General features: G+C 42.2%; 1 protein-coding gene across 1 annotated transcript in view; it reads right to left on the bottom strand.

Annotated features, from left to right (window-relative positions):
* Positions 1–21,370, bottom strand: part of LOC148013533 (uncharacterized) — a 184,267-nt gene that overhangs the window by 124,765 nt on the left and 38,132 nt on the right. Inside the window, exons 2-3 of the mRNA XM_087668651.1 lie at positions 3,254–3,342; positions 2,932–3,077 (exon numbers count right to left, since the gene is read on the bottom strand). Of these exons, the coding sequence (XP_087524777.1) occupies positions 2,932–3,005 (74 nt within the window). The 5' untranslated portion in view covers positions 3,006–3,077; positions 3,254–3,342. The remainder of the gene's footprint in view (positions 1–2,931; positions 3,078–3,253; positions 3,343–21,370) is intronic.

Here is a 21,370-nt window from a genome sequence, read left to right as displayed (position 1 = left end):
GCTCCAATGCAATCAAGAGAAGCCAATGATTTGATAGAAGTCTATAATAGCTTGTTGGAGAAGATCCTTTGAGCTTTGTTGGAATCAAGGATTCCATGAATTTTCAAACATTGCCATGTTCAAGAGGCTGGAAATGCCTTCAATCTTGAAGAAATTCTTCAATGTAAGCCCAAACTTTATGAAATGCCTTCAATTAAACCTTCCCAGGGTTGTAAACAACAAAAGCCCCATGAATTGAAGCCTCAATGAAGCAAAATTTGATGAAGATTGATGACTGCCCTATTTTTTCCCAATCTGAGGTAAGGAAAATACTTCAATCTTGCTTGGAAGCTCCAATGTTTGCCCAATGTCAGTTGTAGATGCTTGCTTTCCACTTCTTGAAGCTAGAAGAGACCAAGATTCACTCAAAACATTAAGAAATTGCTGAAATCTTCATGCTGTCCATTTTCAACCATAGCTAAGGTTATGAAGGAAGCTTCAGGGCTAAAGGAAAGTGAATATCAAGTAAGAGATAACTAGTACTTCAGGTTAGGGCTGCATTTGATCATCAAAGAGAGGGCAAGAGCATGCTAAAAACTGGCCAAATTATCCAGAAGCTTCTCCTACATCACGTGATGATAATCTTGATGAAGAACCATCAAATAGGTAGTCCATAGGTTGCCTAGGGTATTAGGAATCATCTCCAGTAGGTGCCTTGAAGAGAAATGATCATGGCAAAGAGAAATGAGAAGAGATCTCCATGGCAATTTTTAGCAATAAGAAGCTTGAAAAGAGGAAAGAGAAGCTTGCTTCAAAAGCAACCACGGTTTAACCTCTCTAAACCCTGTTTAGGCTTCAATTAAGTCCATGATCCTTCAAAATGGTCCCAAATTAACCATGAACCACCAAAATAACCATGAATCCACCATTATTTCTTCAGACATTCTTCAAGACTATCAAATTTAGTCATGGCTTAGTATAGAGACCTTAACTAGTCTCATGGTTTTAACTGAATCAAATCCTGTACTAATTTTTGTTCTCCAGTTACTCTCCGCCTAAACTATAACCAAATTTACAATGAAAATGACCTTCCCATTGGATCAAATATGTGCTCTAATACCAATGTAAAGAAGCTAATTCCCACGGGTAGCCATTAAACTGAAAATATAAAGAAATAGACTAAATGCCAAGAAACCATAGCCAAGGTGACTAGGTATGAAATGATATTACCATAAATGGCTGAGAATCAAACGATGAGAGGCTACAGCATGGTATGCATCCCAAGCTATGGTGGCCAAGAGTATTCACCCCCTTAGATAGTGGGAGGTTGAGTGAAACCAGTCTTCCTCCTCGGATAGGGTGGTAAATCCTTTATTACAACTTAATTACAGCAGCAAACAATAAATGCAAATCCGAAAATATAAATTTACCTACTAATCTTGGACAATGCACACCCGATTGGCCCCAAAATTGGCGCCCCTTTCCGTATTTCTTTAGCTTTATAGAAGAAAAAGTTGACTTACAATGGAATTCTCCCAATCCCTTTCGGTATTTCAACTCCCCTTGCTGTCCAAAGTGACCAGCAAGTCTTCAATCTATTTTGCCCCCTGATTCGAGCACTCAATTGGCCTTCACCCACTTCATAGACAATGGAAATGCCCCAAATTCAATGGCTGGCTAGTCCTCCACCTGAATTCAGCTGAAATTCACCTTCAGCCTTGTTGAATCCAAGTCTTGGAGCTTCCAATTTTTGACACGCTTCCCAAGACTTTTGTTAAACCCTAATTTCTGCTGTAAATTAGGATTAACAGCATAGAAATTTGCAATTTTTCAACCTCCAAGGGTCCAAGTGCTGAGATCTTCGAAGCAAGGCTATGAAAAAGCTAAAAGATAAGAGGGAAAGCTGTAGAGAGAGAAAATTCAGAGTTTTGTCGCAAAGAATGACTGAAAATCAGTGAAGTGCAACTGCTTCCCTGCCACAACAGCATGTGGATGCAAAGAACTAAAAAAAATCAGTCATTTACTACTGTTGCCCTACCTCAACAGCCTGTAGATATTGTCTTCTACTATTGATTGTCTTTTTTTGCCCCTAGCTGCCTTAGAAGGTTCTCCAGTGGCTGCTAATTAGACCAACAGCCTCCCCTCCCTCTCCCTTGCAAGCTGAATTTATAGAAATGCTTCTCTTCAGTCTCTAAAGACGTTTTTCAGTTTTGCATTGGCATTTTTGACAAGTGGTAGCCTTCCCAAAGGGTTTTTCGAACATTTTTCATAATTAAATATTAATTTTCAGTCTTTAAATACTGAAAATTAATCTAATAATTATTTCAATGCCCTGAAAAATAATCTGATTGGCCAATAATTAAATTGGCTAGGCAACTTCCATCCCGAGCACCTTTGTGCCATCTTTGACCATCAGATGGGCGTTAGGTACACCATTCCTCAAGATGTCTTGGTTTATGTCATATTTTTCCAATTCTGCATCTGTAAAAGGACCCATTATAGCTTTTCAGTAACTAGTGCAATAACTGCAAGGTTAAACAAAAATTTAAATGTAGCTGAGATATTTGATGTACAAAATTATACGAAGATTTTCTTGAAAGTGAATAACTACATGCCAAAGATTAATTCTTGAATGAGACCTTTCACTCTCCACCTTGAAGATTTTCTTGAAAGTGAATAGCTACATGCCAAAGATTAATTCTTAAATGAGACCTTTCACTCTCCACCTTGAAGCTCATAAAGCAGTTGACCTTTTCTAATCTTCAATATAATGCATAAGCAAGATTAGCTAAACCCTTTAGGGTGTCTAGGGTCATCGTTGACAGTTAATAATCATTGAGATAAGTTCCCCAAGGTAAACTGTTAACTGTTTCTGAGATAGCATTGGATACACAAGATTAGCTGAACATTTTGCACAACTATTAAGAAGAATGACATATGATGTGAGCAGACCTGCATCGTAACCGATGGATGGCATCCAGATCTTTTTCTCGATCGGATTTATGTTGTTCTTGTTCCAAGTGCATCTCCAGTTCAGCCTTTCTTGCCAACTTTTTCCAATGCTCTACAGATCCTCCATGACCTGCTGCATATCTGAGCTACAAAAATTTTCCCAGTTTAAGATCTTATCCCGGGAACTTCACAAATAGCAGATTCAAGTAACTGCTATGAAATCAGTAATAATGTCCTGCTACAATTACATGTTAGAGATCTAACTAGTTGTATGATCCATTCAGCTTCACTTCTCAGAAGTAATGACTGTGTAGAAACTCACGTCCAAAATTGTGACAGTTGTGGTGGGTTGTGCTGGAACTTGCTTGATGCACTTGACTTTCTGCTGCTCACTATCTCCGGAAGGAAAGACTGACAAATCAGGAGACAAATATTACTGACTGCACAAAATTCTATGAATAGCAATCTTACTTTTCTTTTTAAGTCCAAAGATAACAGATCAGTTTCTGCAAAGATGAATAACATGATGCCAGTAACAAAGCATCGAAGAAGAGAACACAGAATGCCTGAGATTTCACATCAGGTACATACATTTAGATCAGAGCTAATGTGCATTGAGGTATCTGTTTTCAAGGATCTAATATTCACATAGAGAAGACAACTGGCAAATCAGGTGGCTCAGAAGTTAGAGCGTCTTCTTCTTAGCCCTCCATTGGCCTTTTTGGCCACTATTGTGCATCAAGTCCATTTAAGTTTTTTCTCTGCCAATCTACATGCAATCTTCTATTGGCATTTTCCAGATTGGGGGTTTCCACTATCCTGTTCAGGTTCTTTTCTCAGAGTTCTTATCAATTCCCATTGGTGAAATTTAACCCCCATTAGTGGACCATGACCAAGTTGATTGCCAAGATGGGAAGTGGGAGCATGAACTTTGTTCCTTAAGCACTTAGCGGGCATCACACTTCCATCAAGTATAATAAGATTTTTGCAAGATATCTTCATCTAAATAGAAGGTCTTCGAGGCTTAATTTTGGTTGTCATGGGGGCATCATTTATCTCTGGCTTTCTGCCAGCTCGAAGACAATGCATGAGTTGTGCTGGATATGGGAAAGTCCATATGTTGCCAAGGTTCTATGGATGAACAATGCATTAATCAATGTGTAAGTTTGTGTGCACATTTAATTAACCAGGTTTAATGAACCTTAATTTTTTATTTTCATTAAAGTTTCATCTAATTTATGAAATTTGGATTTGGACCAAAGTTTCAGGCTGGGATATTTACATATAATAATATAATAGTCAAATAATTCAATTTTGTTGATTAATTTAACTAGTTAAGAAAAAAGCAGGCAAGACACAAGGAAGTAGAAACAATGTCCAGAAAGGCAGAAAATGCAATTTTTATACCACATGTGGGCCTTATTAATGCAAATCATGCCTGTCCAACTCAGATTATTGCTTGCTATTGCTGATCGTGCAGTTTTGGAGCTGCTGAAGCTGTTTCTCAAGTTGGCAAAGCTGTCCCAGGAGCTGGCGATGCTGTTTTAAAGCTGCCAATTGCAACCTTGGACTTGGTGATGGCATTTCCAGGAAGGGCAATGCTGTCCAAGGATGGTGATGCAGTTCTAGGGCTGATCATGTAGTATCGGAGCTGGTTTGAACACTTCAGCTGGGCCATGTGTTCTTTCTGTTGTGTTTTGTGGCATCCAAGAGAGAGCTCTCATTCATGACAGTCTTGATGGAAGGTTTTCTTTTGCACTAACCAAGAAGGATTTGGGCAAGATTGTGATCTTCTAAACGAAGACCAAAGTTTTGGGTGCATAGAAAGTGAAGATCTTATCTAGTTTGGACTTCCCTGGCAATGCAAAAGGAGAAATTGGTGAGATCCTAAGTTGAGAAAGATTGGTCTTCTTGTGGGATGTTGAAGGCTAAGATTGGAAATCTTGAGTGAGCAGGACTTTCCAAACAGTTGTACCAGCAATGTAGTAATGACAGAAATAAACCACAAGGGGCATCAAGCTTTGTGACCAATCTCTTTTTGTGTCATCGTCTAGGAGCAATCTAACTCCACTATTCTATTTGCTTTCTTGTTGTTAAATTTCAGTCTTTTAAGATTGCTTAAAGTGCTTGAAACTTAAGATCTATTACCCTTTGCCCTTTGGTTCACTAAACGCCAATTTCATGGTTCCATTATAGAGGCCATCACCATCTTCTTTAAGGGGGTGAGTTCACATCTAAGTCTTAAATTCAGCTCAATAGGGCAAAATCATTCAACAAGGATGTAGACAAGGAATAGAGCAAGATTCAGCAGATGGTTGGAGATCTATTGGATGTGTATTTCAGTGCACAAATGATGCATAGAAGGTATCAAAGCATGGTCCAGTTGAGCAAGTAAAATAAAGGCCTCAATTAACACAAAATCATCATGCATTTCAGCCTAGGTTAATTCCACAAAAACAGCCCCAAAAAGAATTTTTCATTACGAAAGCTTTTTTGAAATAGAACAAAGGCCCAAAATCCCCTATACAAGTTGTGAGCATCCATCCCACCAATATCACTCTATTCATTTCACTCTCTCCCACTCTGAACTTCTGACACCACCAATTGTTGTCCACGATGGCATCAGGAGCTCCCTGCCACATTTGGACATGCAGCCCACTGCCTGGAGGTGCTGCCTTGAGCTTGTTGTTCCTGCTCTGGCTGGAGGATCCATTGCTAACATCTGTCAACCTATCATCTCCTGTTCAGCAACATCATCATCATCTGGTGCTGCTGTTGTCTATGAACTTTGCTGTGCAGACTGCATTCACAGAAGCCACAAAGCAAAACAATGACATTAATCATCCTTTCCATCATCCGCTCAAGATTGGGCTGTGTTTCAGCCAGCATACCCTGTGTTTTGCTGCCTAAAGTCTTCACCGACATCTTGTTGCTTGGGGGACTGCCTTTCACTCTCTCCACTAACGTCCCCATCATTGACATTGGTAGACCGTTGCACTTAGCATCAATTCTCTAAAGATAACACTCTTTGACACTCTCCCTCAGCCTGCTCCCATGAGACACAGTGGTTAATGGACAGCTTCTAGTCCTTAAGCTCCCCCAATGTATCTCATTCATCATCATTCATTTGTTCTCTAAATTTTCAAGCTCATTCACTACTAGTGTTTGTCATACAAACTCTATCGTGTCCACTGCAAACCTACCATTTCTTATATAGCTCCTCCACTGCATGGAGATTACATGAAAGATTTTGCTTCAAACTCTAAGGAGTCAAGGAGATTAATGCAAACAGTGATGCTTCATTCAATGCACTACTACTAATGCAATCATTTTCAAAATGTAGTAAATGCGGAAGCATATGACTGGACCGTTCTTTCAGTTAAAACAAAGCCGGGGGGCCCAGGGGAGGGGGGCAGCGGCAGAGAGAGAGAGAGAGAGAGAGAAAGAGAGAGAGAGAGAGAGAGAGAGAGAGAGAGAGAGAGAGAGAGATGTTGCAACATTGGAGACGAATTTCTTTGATGGGTTCGATGTATAAAATCTTTTACAAAGTGCTAGCGAATCGGCTCCACAAGCATCTTCCGGCCATTGTGCATCCTCTTCAATATGGTTTCATTAAGGGCCGCAACATTCTGCATAATATCTTAAATGTGAAAATGGCTATTGACTATGCAAGGCCCTCTAGTCAGGAAGTGGTATTGATTCAATTGGATCTGGAAAAGACTTTTGACTATTTAGACTGGTCTTTCCTTGTGCAGAACTTATATCTACTATGGGCTTTGGCACTCGGATGTCCCGCTTGATCTACACCATTAGTACTGCAGCTTCTTCGCAAGTTATGCTAAATGGTGGTGTTACAGAGCCCTTTGTCCTTGCACGCTCTGTGAGACAGGGTTGTCCTTTGAGTCCTCTCTTCTTTGCCCTGGCGACTCATCCAGTTCTTTCGATGTTATCTTCCATGGCAGCTTCTACTCAGTTGGCCGGATTGTCTCTTCCTTTTGGTCAGCACTTCATTAGTCAATCTTTGGCTAATGACAGCTTTATGATTTTGCGTGCGGACAAGGACAATATTTGCAAGGCATTAGATGTTTGGACGCTCTTTGGTGATGCTTCTGATCTTCCTATCAATGCTTACAAATCAGCCATTCTCAGTTGTACGGAGTCCGATTTACAGTCATTGGGCTGGCAAGGACAGGTTGTTCCCCGTGGTTCCATTGTCAGGCATCTTGGGTACCCTTTGGGTGTTGCTGTTCGGCCAAAACAACTACTATAGTGGATTTCACTAAAACTGGTAGCGAAGTTTCTGTATTGGAAGTCGCAAGCTTGGCCCTTCCATGTTCGCCTCAAAGTAGCTCAAACAATTATGTTGCCAATGCTCACATATTTCTTGCCATTGTTGCCTTGGACTCCTACTACTTTGAATGCTCTCACTCCGCCCATTCGTTTCATGTTATGGAAGAATGATTCATTGCATGCAGGTATTTTGTGGATTTCGTGGTCGCATACATGTACCCCCAAACGCCTGGGTGGTGGGGCTATTTTGGATGCCGAAACTCATATGTTGGCACTTCGTTGGTCTCTTTTTCGTGCCATGTGTGTGGAGCATCACACGTGGCCCGTTATAGCCCGTTATTTTCTTGAGGACCGCGGGCTTCTGCATGGTAATACACAAATTCGAAGCTCCTGGTGGCATGTTCTTAATGAAGACTCTCGATTTTTGAGTCCTTCCTCATCCCTGCTTGTTCATTTGGTCGGCTCCTGGCAATTGGTTCTCCAAAAGGCGTGTTGGCATCCAGCGGAGGACTGCTTACATACTAACTCTTTTCAACTAGAATTGTTGGCAACCTCGAGATTACTTTCATGGGAAGGCAAACATGAGCTCAGACAAAAAATTTAACCGCATGGCTCGTTTGGGCTCGACTTCAGTTGCAGATGCCACCCTTGCCAGTCGTAATGTCTTCATATCGTTTCATTCTGCCAGGAGGCTTTTCAGAATCCCTCGTGGATACCGTGATTTATGGGAACAACTTTTGTTAGTGCTCCAGGGCAGGCAACCCTTTCCTACCCTTGCTGTGGATCACCCTTGGCAAGACTGGGTCCTTGCAGATCGGTTGAATTTGGAAAAGGCCTCAGCTAACCAGGTGTACCATCTTCTGATTAAAGATCATCAATGGCTGGTTACTAAAGCTAATACTGTATGGGGGTTGCGGAAATCTCAATCATGGTGGAAGGCAACTCTGATGGAGGGCTCGTTGAACAAGACACCTTTCAAATGCAAGGTCTTTCTTTGGAGGGTAATGATTGGTGGTCTTCCTCTTGGCTCAGCCCTTTCCAAGCGTCGAATCTCTAACGGCAATTGTTTCTTCTGCACCACTAATGTGGAATCGGCCCGTCATCGATTTATCTCTTGCCCTCTCGCTAAGAATATCTGGTCACTTTTGTCAGCGGTTTGGCGAGCTGTGGTTGGTTTCTCACTAAGCCCTTTCGATTGGGTTTTTATACGCCCAAAATACCCCACACCGGCACAATTGCATATGAAGATCTTGTTCCATTTTCTTAGATACTGGGGATGCTGGCACAATTGGACCACTCGGAATGCCTTTCTTTTTGATTCGGCCTCTAATGTTCCGGGACACATTGCCAGGCTTAAAGGCCTCTTGCTTTGGCAGATAGATCTCATTCGGCACTCTAACTTGCTCCCTTGAGAAGACTTACTTCCCTGGCATATGGCAATTTCCTCTGCGTCTTTGCCATGACTTGTGTAACTCTGTCCTGGTTTTGTGCTGACAGTTAACACACACTGGCTTAGAGCCATCATGTATCTTGTACTCGTGTAAACTTGTACCTTTTTTCGTAATTAATACAATTACCTTTTACGAAAAAGAGAGAGAGAGAGAATGAATGAATGAGTATATTAACATATCTAAAAGACCAATGTGGCCTATGAGACCAAAGCAATGCATACAATGATAGTGTGTTTCTCTTCTAGAACGAGAAAATATGAAAAACATGCCTATAAGACACAAAAATGAAAGTGTCCTATAAAAAGAAAACATGCCGATGATTTAAAAGTAAAAGTAGAAAAAGGAAACTCTCCATCAATGAGATGTGTGTCCTCTAAGGAGATGTATCTCTGCATGGTTGATGGCTCTAATTTGTCTGTGGTCTGGATGTCTAACCTTCATCTGGGTGGATGTGGGCGCCTAGACCAGCTAAGTCCCACTGCTCTATCCAAAGGGACACCTACAGAAGATAAGGTCCAGTGATGATGTGCTCCTACAGGCTGTGGGGCAATAGTAGTGGCATGTGCCAAACTCGGTCGTGTGGCAGTGAAAAAGTCAGTGACCACTCTCTGTCTATGTGAGCAGAGCTGTGGGAGCTTCCTACTCAATAGAATAGCTACTTTGTGCCTATGAAGCTCCAAGAGGAAGAAACCCAAGCACCTCTAACCCTCAAATTGCATAATCCATCTCAAGGGTCCAAAACCCTCTCAAAACAGACAGTGGTATCTACCTCATATATCTAGGCTTTGGCTCCAGATTCACCAGTTCTGTCCACATATTCTAAAATTTCATCTATGTACAGCCCAAATAGTGTCAGTGAAAGTGGGCAGCCTTGTTTCACCCCAATGGTGCTATTTACTATAACTAAGATGCCCTCAGGTGTCTATACTCTACCTCTCACTGTCTCATACAAGGCATAGATGCTCCACTATATCTCTACAAGCATATCAATGTCTTGCATTCTTCTCATGCATCTAGCACGTGGCACTATGTCAAAGGCCTTGTGAAAGTTCACAAAACAGCAGTAGATCTTTAACTTGAATCCCTTGCCTCCTTCGATAATTGCCCTCAATGTAAAGATATGGTCTAGAGTTGTATATCCCCTTCTAAGGCCAGCCTGGCCTTTTGATCTCATGCCATGCATCTCGGTCCATTCACTCAATGCTTGTTCAACAATAGAGCCATATATTTTGGCCAGCATGTGTCCAATCATGATAGTTTGATAATTAGTTTAAGTAGCGCGGGGTCTCCACTCTTAAAGAGTGGCACAATAGTAGAGAAAGAAAGAAAGAAAGATCTATTAACATCTCTAAAAGGCCAAAGTGGCCTATGAGACCATAACCAATACAACTGGAATCATCATCTCTCATCAGATAAGAAGTGATAAAATTTCTGTGTAAGTTTATATGGTATATTGGAATGAGAAGTATGGAAACTGAAAAAGTTGGAAAAAACTAAGTTTAAAAAGATCAAGAGTGTAGGGTATCTCCCCCTCAGACTATGGAATCCACCAAGACTCTGCAAGCTACCTACGACTAAGTCACCGCACCAAATTGCCTCTGTAACGAGAAATCGTGATGCAAATGTGGCGCATATGAGCACGCCCATGTTGTCGAGTAGGTACTCTAGGGCGTCGTTCTCTACGTAACGTTGTAGCTCTGTCAACTGTGATGCCTCCTGATGCTGTATCTCAACAATGCCTATCAGTAGGAGATGCAGTGTCTGGGGTGGCCGCAGCTGGGGGTTCAGCTACGCCAAAGTAGTCTGTAATTGCTCTCTAGAGGGGTGTATGATGTTGGGGTCGCCTCCTATCCCGTAACAATAATGCTCTACTTTGTTGGAGCTCCAGCAAGAAAAGGCCCAATTATCTTTGGTCCTCATAGCCCATCACCCGTCTTAGTGGTCCAAAGCCCTCCTTAAAGAGGCAATGATAGCGGCCTCGGAAATCATAGTATATAATACATCTACAAATGTAGTGCTCCTCCGTCTCTGGCCCCCATCCACAAAGCTGGCACATCCTCTCATTGGCTGCAATATGGCTCCATCAACCTATCTCAACCATCAACTGATGCGATGAGGTGCGGATCTGACCAATAGCAACTCGAAGTCCATGGGAAAGTTGAGCATCCATGTATCTAGGTCTCACTATGAAACCGTCATGAGAAAGCTGCAAGAAGTAACATTGGTATTGTGCCGTTTTCCTGCCTAATGGCAAAGGGGGCTTGGACCAAGTCGTTTCTATCTCCACTTTAGTGATGTCTACCCTGATCACACTATTCAACTCTGCACGACCAAGGCTCAAAGTAGGGCAATCGAGACTATAATCAAACGGTGGTAGTCTATCTGTACTCGTGCCATGTAAATTCAGCCATGTGCTCATATGTGCATACCAACATTGTCTATCTCCCTCTGCTGCAAGTTGTCTTGAAGACTCCAGCAATAGTCTAGGATATCGGTCTTTAGGGAGCTGCCATATCCTCTGGAGGAAAGTAATTGCTTGGAATAATGCCTCAACTACCATGGGTGGAGTGCCTAATTTTGCCCGAATGATCTCCTGTGGTACTAAGGCTTTTGCCCTTATCATACGTGCTATCATGACCAGCAGTCTTTCCATGTGTTCCTAGCCATCATAATGTTGTGCTTCCAGTCCATCACAGTGCATAACTGGCATCCATCTAGTATGATAAAGGCTTGGGCCCCAAATGGCTAACCCATAGAGTAGTGTGGGCATAACTAAAGTGTCAAAAAGCCACAATTTAGTACAAGGCTCTTGAAACTGTATGTGTGCACACTGCCGCTCTAAGGTACCCAATGCTGCATATGTTTGTGCAAGCCCAGCCTCTGAAGTCTCCTTCCATGAAAACTGTGGCCCCTTGAAAGTGACCCAAAGGTATACATATTGTCTAACCATTTCCACACGCTGGCCGTCATACATAAAGTGGTGCTCTGAGCGTGTCACCCAAGTTGCTGAGGTGTTAAAGACCATGATTTTTTCCTTTCCAAGATTAACCTTGAAACCTTTATCTTCACAGAACACATGCAATGCATCTAGATGCCATTGTAGTCCCTCTGGTGAACTTGAGATAAGCACCATATCATCAACATATAACAAAATTGGTATCAGTAGCCCAGCCAAGCTGGCTCTCATACCACCCCATCTCTACATGTAATTGGAAATCTCATCAATGTACAGTCCAAACAGCAAAGGAGAGAGGGGACAGCCTCATCAATGCATGTAATTGGAAATCTCATCAATGTATAGTCCAAACAGGAAAGGAGAGAGGGGACAGCCTTGCTTTGCGCCCACCGTACTAGAGACTGAGTCTCTTGTGCCTCCAGGCACTTGTACTCTCCTTGTCACAGTTTCATACAATGCATAAATACACCACTACATATCCTCAAGGACCCCAATGGCTCGCAACCTTTGCATGAGTCTTACACATGGCACAGTATCAAAGGCTTTGCGGAGGTCCACAAAACAGCAGTATATTCTTTGCCTCCGTGATCGTCCCTCCTCAATCAAGGCCCTTAACGTGAATATATGGTCTACGGTATTGTATCCATCGCGGAAACCAACTTGTCCTGTAGACCGTATTTTCATTGTTTCAGCCCACCAACTCAACTCATGCTCCACAATAGAGGCATATATCTTTGCAAGCATATGGCCAATCATAATAGTGCGGTAGTTGTTAGCAACCAATGGATCTCCACTCTCAAAAATCGGCACTATTGTGTGGTCACACCAACTTACTCAAAACCCCTCACATACAGCTCTATTGAAGAGATTTGCCAAGATAGGCATCAGTGCATAACATGCATGTGCAAAATGCTCTGCCACAAGGCCATATTGATCATGTGCTCTCCCATTCTTCAGCCTCCAAATGGCATATCTCACCATCTTTTCCGTAAAGAAACCGCACTGTGTTGGCCTAGCTAGAGTTTGATGGACAAGGTATCTGCTCTTGTGATGGAACATCATATAGTGCCCTAGCATGTTCATGCCAAACCATAGGTGATGTCAACTGCATTGGGGGTTGTCTCCCGTGAAATTTCCTCCATGCCCTCTTGCTATCTCTGCTCAAAAAGAGTTGATACATCTCTAACTCTAGTTTGGCTAAATAATCTCTCTTCTTTTTTCGCACAAGACAGCGAAAGACGTTCCATGCCTGCTTATGTGTGCATGTCCCTAGTGTGATATGCCTTTGTAGGCGGGTGCTAAACTGTCTGCACTCATCATCATACCAAGCATTTTGGGGGGCACGACAATTGCGTATTGCAGTAGGGCCCATCTTACATGGGAATGCCTCTGAAGCTGCAGCATGAAAACCCTTTGCTAGAGATCTAGTGGCAAATTCCAATGGTTCATGTTGGTCTAGCTGACTTAAGCCCTCTCGTACTGCATCATTGTAGATATGCAATGCTCTAGAAATTCATAATGCAAGAATATGTGTGATTGTGTGCATGTTTCTTGTCTCTGACTACATGCTAGAGTAAATTTTAGGATCGTATGGTCGGCCGCTATATTGATCGGCTTATCAGATATCTTAAAATCCTTAATTTCTAGAATTAACGTTGGCGAGCCCATTATATAGTCCACCACACTAACCCCTTTTTTGTTGTTCCAACAAGAAGTGAAAGTATCCATTCCCGGCCATCTTAATAGACCATTGAATATAGCCAATCCATGAGCACTTCCCAAAGATAGCAAATGGGATCCATATGCTGTCACCTCCTTATCTTGAGATGTCTCGGCAAGCCTTAGTTCATCCAATGCGAATTCCTTAAACATTTCATGTTCAGTATCATAAAAGGCAGACTGCTCACTTCCTATTCGAGCATTAAAGTCTCCCACTAGTAGTATGTCCCCAATACTTGCATATCTCATAATATCTTCATGTAGTACTTCAAATGGTGATCCCTCGCTAGTAGCAAATGTTGAAGAGGCAGGTGGGAAGTAGCACACCGCAACATATGGATCCCTCAGGTGCCCTATCCTTAGCCTTACCCACATGTATCTAGCATGCACATCTCGTAACACCACGTGAATCATGTCTTGGAGGCTCTCACGATAAAGAATAGCCACCCCTCCTAACCCCGTGGTTCCTCTTGGTCTATGGGGTTCAGGTCTGTATACGCTCTCCCATTTGTATCCCACAACATCCGGTAATCTAGAATTTATACACTGATGTGTCTCTGTATACATAGCCATATCTATCCCACGAAAAGTGTCCTCAAAATAACCATCGAATCTCATTGAACCATTACAATTCCAAAGGGACTTCTTTAACGTCTCGTAGGCCTTGTATCGTCATTGTGACCTTCATTCTGCTATGATTACTCTGCCATTCCTATACACAGCATACTTGCCTTCTTTACGTGCCTCTAGCACTTTTGGCATGCAAGCCCTTCTATCCTCTAACTGTGAGGGTGTGAGATCCTCATCGAGGTAAATCTTTTCACCCTTCAAAGCCTTTCCTTTTTATAAGAAGCCCCTTTTGTTATCCATGTCCCCAAATTTCAGCATGAGGATCCGACCTCTTTGGTCATTTGGATCACCTATCCTCCAAGCATCCATAATGCATGTCTCGTCTGCACCCATCTTAGCACTAAGTATTTTATCGTCCTCTTGGGGGTTTCCTTTTTTAGCCCACCCCACCACACGTACACGTAATGCACGGAGTTCCCTCTTTGCTTCCTCCTCTAGTGTTGCGTTCATCATTTCTACTTTGTTCTGAGGCACCCCTTTGTTTCTTATGACTACCTCGATTCATTGTGCATTTTTATTAACTGTTTGCTGAACATTTTCTACTTTCTTTTGAGCTTCCTCTACCACATTCACCCATGTGTGCATGTCTTTTTTTTAACTTTCCACCTCTTTCTTTCATTTTGGTGCATCTCGCATTGTTATTTATGCATCCATCATTGACTTGTATGTCACTAATTCATTCTTACATGACTCTAACTACCTTTTGAGTTCAGCAATCTCCATGTCCTTGGCTGCTATGCGTGCATTTGTATCAGATTTCAATGCATCCATATCTGCTTCCCAAGCGTCCCTTACCTTGTTCAAGTTATCTATCGTATCCATTTACAAGTCAGCCTTGATTTCTTTATATTTTGCATCATCCCAGCCATTAGAGCATGATTTCTTATTTGCTTCTACACCATCACTTAGTTCTTCCCTGAATGTCTCCTGCAATTTTCCATATACATTTTTTGGCTTTGTATCCATGTCATTCATGACTTTTTGTTGCATGTTGCCACACACCCTCATGCACGCTTTCAAGTTTGCATCCATTTTAGCACTCAATTCCTTTCCCCATGTTTCATGCATCGCATTCATGTCACTTGTCACCTTGTCAAAAATTGGCATACATATTGATGCAATCTCAACTCTTATGAAGGCTTTCATGTCATCCAAACCATTTGTTGCAATCAGCCTTTGCATCTTTGTCAATTGCTTGGCACTTGTGGGAGTGGCATTTTCATGAGCTCTCCTTCTGTTTTGTCTATAGTAGAACTTTTCATCCATAGTGGGGGTCTTGTACAGCCCTTCTGATGCAGTACCTCCTGTGGTTGGCCCAATTGGTTGTGTATCAAGTTCAGTCTCATGTCCACTGGTTTCTTTGTCAGTAGTCTCTGTCATCTTGCAGTTTAGGACAGCCACTCAATGTGCTTGCCTTGACCCTACAGACCCTTCCTAAACAACTATCAATACCTTTGCAACTTCCAGGACAGCCAAAGTCTCCCTGTGCAAAGGCATGACTCTGCAGGACAGTGACTATCTCTCCGCACAGAGATGTGCCCCAGCAAAAAAACACCTTCACGTCAGCACTCACGACAATGCCGTCAAAGCTCACACTAGACACGTCAGCACCCGAGGCAATTGTCCACGTCAGTGTCCTCACGCCAACATCCAGGCAGTCGTCACAGCATCCAGTCACAGCCACGCAATGAGAGAGAAAGAGACATCACAGCAGCCCGCCACAGCAAAGCTCCTATCACATCACAGCATCTCGTCACAGCCACGCGATCAGAGCTCCCGTCAGTATTTCGTCAGTGATCACGATAACTCAGGCGATCCCGTCACAGCATACCGTCAGAGAGAGAGAGAGAGAGAGAGAGAGTACTCAATTGGCTAGATTGTCTCTTCCTTTTGGACAGAACTTCATTACTCAATCTTTGGCTGATGACAGCTTTATGATTTTGCATGCGGACAAGGACAATCTTCACAAAGCATTAGATGTTTGGACGCTCTTTGGTCATGCTTCTGGTCTTCATATCAATGCTTTCAAATCAGCCATTCTCAATTACACAGAGTCCGATTTACAGTCATTGGGCCGGCAGGGACAAGTTGTTCCCCGTGGTTCCATTGTCAGGTATCTTGGGTACCCTCTGGATGTTGCTATTCGGCCAAAACAACTACTACAGTGGATTTCACAAAAACTAGCAGTGAAGTTTCTGTATTGGAAGTCGCAAGCTTGGCCCTTCCATGTTCGCCTCAAAGTGGCTCAAACAATTATGTTGCCAATGCTCACATATTTCTTGCCATTGTTGCTTTGGACTCCTACTACTATGAATGCTCTCACTCCCCCCATTCGTTTCATGTTATGGAAGAAGGATTCATTGCATGCAGGTATTTCGTGGTCGCATACATGTACCCCCAAACGCCTAGGTGGTGGGGCTATTTTGGATGCCGAAACTCATATGTTGGCACTTCGTTGGTCTCTTTTTCGTGCCATGTGTGTGGAGCATCACCCGTGCGCCGTTATAGCCCGTTATTTTCTTGAGGACCGCGGGCTTCTACATGGTAATACAGAAATTCGAAGCTCCTGGTGGCATGTTCTTAATGCAGACTCTTGGTTTTCGAGTCCTTCCTCATCCCTGCTTGTTCATTTGGTCGACTCCTAGCAATTGGTTCTCCAAAAGCCGCGTTGGCATCCAGCGAAGGACCGCTTACATACTAACTCTTTTCAACTGGAATTGTTGGCAACCTCAAGATTACTTTCATGGGAAGGCAAACATGAGCTCAGACCAAAATTTAACCGCATGGCTCGTTTGGGCTTGACTTCAGTTGCAGATGCCACCCTTGCCAGTCGTAATCTTTTCATATAGTTTCGTTCTGCTAGGAGGCTTTTCAAAATCCCTCGTGGATACCGTGATTTATGGAAACAGCTTTTGTTAGTGCTCCAGAGCAGGCAACCCTTCCCTGCCCTTGCTTTGGATCGTCCTTGGCAAGACTGGGGCCTTGCAGGTCGGTTGAATTTGAAAAAGGCCTCAGCAAACGAGGTGTATCATCTTGTGATTAAAGATCATCAATGGCTAGTTACTAAAGCTAATACTGTATGGGGATTGCGGAAATCTCAGTCATGGAAGGCAACTGTGATGGAGGGCTGGTTGAACAAGACACCTTTCAAATGCAAGGTCTTTCTTTGGAGGGTGATGATTGATGGTCTTCCTCTTGCTTCAGCCCTTTCCAAGCCTCGAATCTCTAACCGCAATTGTTTCTTTTGCACCACTACTGTGGAATTGGCCCGTCATCGATTTATTTCTTGCCGTCTCACTAAGAATATCTGGTCGCTCTTGTCAGTGGTTTGGCGAGCAGTGGTTGGTTTCTCGCTAAGCCCTTTTGATTGGGTTTTTGTACGGCCAAAATACCCCACACCGGCACAGTCGCATATGAAGATCTTGTTTCACTTTCTTAGATACTGGGGATGCTGGCACAATTGGACCACTCGGAATGCCTTTCTTTTTGATTCAGCCTCTAATGGTCCGAGACATATTGCAAGGCTTAAAGGTCTCTTGCATTGGTAGATAGATCTCATTCGGCACTCTGACTTACTCCCTCGGGAGGACTTACTTTCCTGGCATATGGCAATTTCCTCTGCGTCTTTGCCATGATTTTTGTAACTCTTTTGTTGTTTAGTACTGAGATTTTACACACGATGGCTTAGAGCCGTCGTGTATCTTGTAATCATGTAAACTTGTACCTTTTTTTCGTAATTAATACAAATGTTGAAGACTATAGGATATGAATGTTCCATAGTGAAGGCAAATATGTACAAGAGGCTGTGAGTATATAACCAGCGGGAGCTCTCTCTCAACCTGCAAAAAACTGAAGTGAAATTTATCAAAGCACAAGCTTGTCTAAATAGGCACAAAATAATACAATATAATTATAACAACAGCCATGAAAATGTTGCCTGCCACATGGCAAAACTATCTGCCCTAACCAGCCTGCCCAAACTGCTGGCGAATATAAAACTACTGCCCAACCTACTCCTAGACATGGTATGATTGCATAATCTGCACTAAACTTTCCTATACATGAATGTGCCCGTCATGGAGGTGACCAAATCTCAAATCTTGGATGTGGCATAAGGCTAATGGATCTAGAATATTGACAAAAATGGCTTGAGGAAGTGCCTTGGTAAACAAATGAAAGCAGACTTCCTTCTTGGCAAGGGTGGTAACTAACCTAATCAAGCACTGACTAGAGAAAGCATAAAGTTCACATAAATTGAAAATGCAAATGTCACCTATTAATCTTGAACATTGGACTCCAGGTTGCCCCCAAAACTAGCACCACTTGCAGTATTTCTTTAACTTGTATTGCTAAAGGTTGAAGTACATTGAGATCCAACCTCATATCCTTCAATCTTCAATACATATTACTATCATAGCAACCAGCAAGCCTTCAAACCAATTTGCCCCTTGGTTTGCTTGGGGATTGGCCTTCGGTATGCTCCTTGGATGGCCATTTCAACCCCAAACTTAATGTTGGCTGGCTAGACTCTTGAAATTCTTTGAAATCCCCAAATTTCAGCTGCCGAATTTCAAGTACTAGGCCCAAATTTCTAAGCACTCTTCCCAAGGTGGTTGGTGAACCCTAATTTTTGCTATAAATTAGGGTTTAGCAATAGAAATTCTTCAATTGCACCCTCTTGGGACTGAACTTGGCTGACATCTCCTGAGAGAAGCTATGCATTGGGTGAGAGAATAGAGAGGAATCTAGAGAGAGAAATTTCGAAGTTTCATTGCCAAAATTGGCTGAAATTTAATGTTGCCCTGCTGTGAACGGTTGATTGACCGTAGCCCACAATCAACAAAAGCCCTAGCCCCCACATGCAGTCACTTACCCTAGTAGACCCCAAAATTGTTGTCACTTGCCTATAGACAACCTACAAGGGCTATCACCTACATCTAATGGCCTCTAGATCTATTGTGGGGAACTCTGTGATAGCCTACAATAGCAAGGCTGATCACCAATAGCTAGAAAATTGCAGCAGTAGCTCTCTCTCGTCCTCTCCCAATCTCCATAATGTTGGAATGAGGCCAACCTTTCGCTCACTTGCATGGGAAGGTTTAGCCAAGTGGCAGCCTTCTAATTGCATTTTTCAACAATTTTCTGTCCAATTAAATTAATTCTTGCTCAAAAAAAATGATTGTGCCAACTAGCAATTAAATTGGCTAGACCAATTTGTCATCCACGTATTCCTAGGCATTTATTAGTCCTTGGACTAGTATTAATTAATTAATTAAGTAATGCCTAGTTCTTAATGTCACCACTAAGAATGGCTAATAAAATGATCTAGGCCAAAAGATATCTTATATCCATATCTACAATCTGGGGTTATGGGATCCTTCATATCCTATCGAGTTCTCTTGTCTAAACCTATGGTCTCAAGTCGTGGGATTTTTTTGATCTTGTTGAGTTATCATTGTACCTTGTGCCCCTACGTGGGATTATCTTGTAATCAAAATTCTTGTAACAAATCTTGTTAAGTTATCATTGTACCTTGTGTCCCTACGTGGGATTATCTTGTAATCAGAATTCTTGTAACAAATCTTGCATCTAGTCTAGTCTCTCAAGCGCAATCTAGTGCTCCCATAACAACTTGGCAAGATTACTTTCTAGCCCTACTAAGCACCATGGAGGTGACCCTTGAAAGAATCATGGCCTTCCTTCAAAACCTTCAACAACAAATTCAAGACTTAAATGAGCAACAAGCACAACTTCAAATAGAATACCCTATGTATATCTATATTAACTAAATGCCATCTAGTCTCCGTAAAGTACAACTTATTACAACTTTTCCCTTTCATATCCACTAACATCTCGGTGTCCTTGGCTTGTCATTGTGAAATAACTAACATGCACATCACATGTGCATCCCACATTTGCACATTTGATTAACACTTAATCAAATGCTAAGCAAAGCATCAAAAATTCAAGTCCTCATGACAACAAATCTACTCTACATCAATGGTCTTGTCCAAGATCTTCTCACAAATGCAGTGATACAAGACCTCTATATGGTTCATCCTAGCATTGAATACGGATTCCATGCCAACGTTATGCAACTCTCATTGTTGCATAGGAGTGTAGTAGCTCCTATCTGTGAATAGCCAATCTCCGCCAACAACCTCCAGAGCCAAACGGTCTCGCAAGTGGTAGAGGAGGCGTCTATTAGATGTGGGCATAATCAAAGTAAAGTCAGAACTCAAATGGTTGGAGTGTGTAGAAGTTCTTAATCACGAGAGAATATGATACCAACCCATAGATGTAGTCCCCAATCTCAAAGTACTAATGATTGTACGGCGAGAGAAAATGCTCCACCCACCACCAAAGGATTAAACCTAGACTCAAATGGAAGCATAGATTTCGATCCTAAAATACCATAACGAATCAAATCTCGAAAAGCAAAGATCAAACTTCCAATTCATTTACAAAGAAAGCATTTCAAGCACACTCTAGGGAACCTGGATTCAAAAACCAAAAGTTAAAAGAAACCACAAGGATATGAACTACACTGACCGTTGCTTTGGCCCATAGACGCTGAGGTGTCTACTGATGCTCCATCATAGTTTAAGCCACAATATGCCATTATCCTGAGGAGTGTTGGTGTTGGCATACTCTCAATGAATCCTTCAATCTACATAAAACCGAGCTAATTCATTGGAAATAAACTCTCCACCTTTGTTGGATCTCATTGTCTTAAGCTTTCATCCTTAAGAGTTCTCCTTGAAGATAAGCCAATCCTTAAGTGTGAGAAAGCTTCAAATTTCAATCCCAGAAAATATACCCATGTCATACTGTTGTAATCACCCATAATCAACATATAATATAGACTCCTCTTTAGGGACTCCATTAGCATCGATCCACACAAATCTATAGAAAGAAGCTCCAAGGTTTGCTTTGACTGTCTTGGAGCCTTGCTAGGAATCACATCTCTGTGTTGTTTACCTCAAATGAAAGATACATATGGCGAATGGCTCACCCCAACATCTCGCAAAGGTTCATAGTTGAGGTGGCCATATCGACCATGCCATAGCTCGAGCTAAGATTGGAAAGCAAGAAGAAAAGAAGTAAGAACTAAAGGACACCACATCTTTTAGACACCATTCTCCTAGTACCCCTCACAAAGCACCTATCTAGTCTTTCCATCAAAAGCCCAAAAAGAATTCCTGTCAAACTCAACCGTAAGGCCAGGTCCACAATCTTCCTCACCAAAACAAGATAATAGTCCAAGCCTAGGACATAAAGAATCTCCAAAGTGTGAGCTCCATCTTACCCATCTAGAATCAGCTACATATCACCCTTGCCATGTATCGAAACAACAGAACTATTGCCAATCAGAATATACCCCATGCATCAC

The sequence above is a fragment of the Lygodium microphyllum genome, chromosome 26 (assembly GCF_053477565.2).
Source record: "Lygodium microphyllum isolate KBCC chromosome 26, Lygodium_microphyllum_v1.1.10, whole genome shotgun sequence".
NCBI classification, from domain to species: domain Eukaryota; kingdom Viridiplantae; phylum Streptophyta; class Polypodiopsida; order Schizaeales; family Lygodiaceae; genus Lygodium; species Lygodium microphyllum.
Note: the sequence above shows the minus strand (reverse complement) of the source record. Positions and strands in the feature narration are given on the sequence as shown.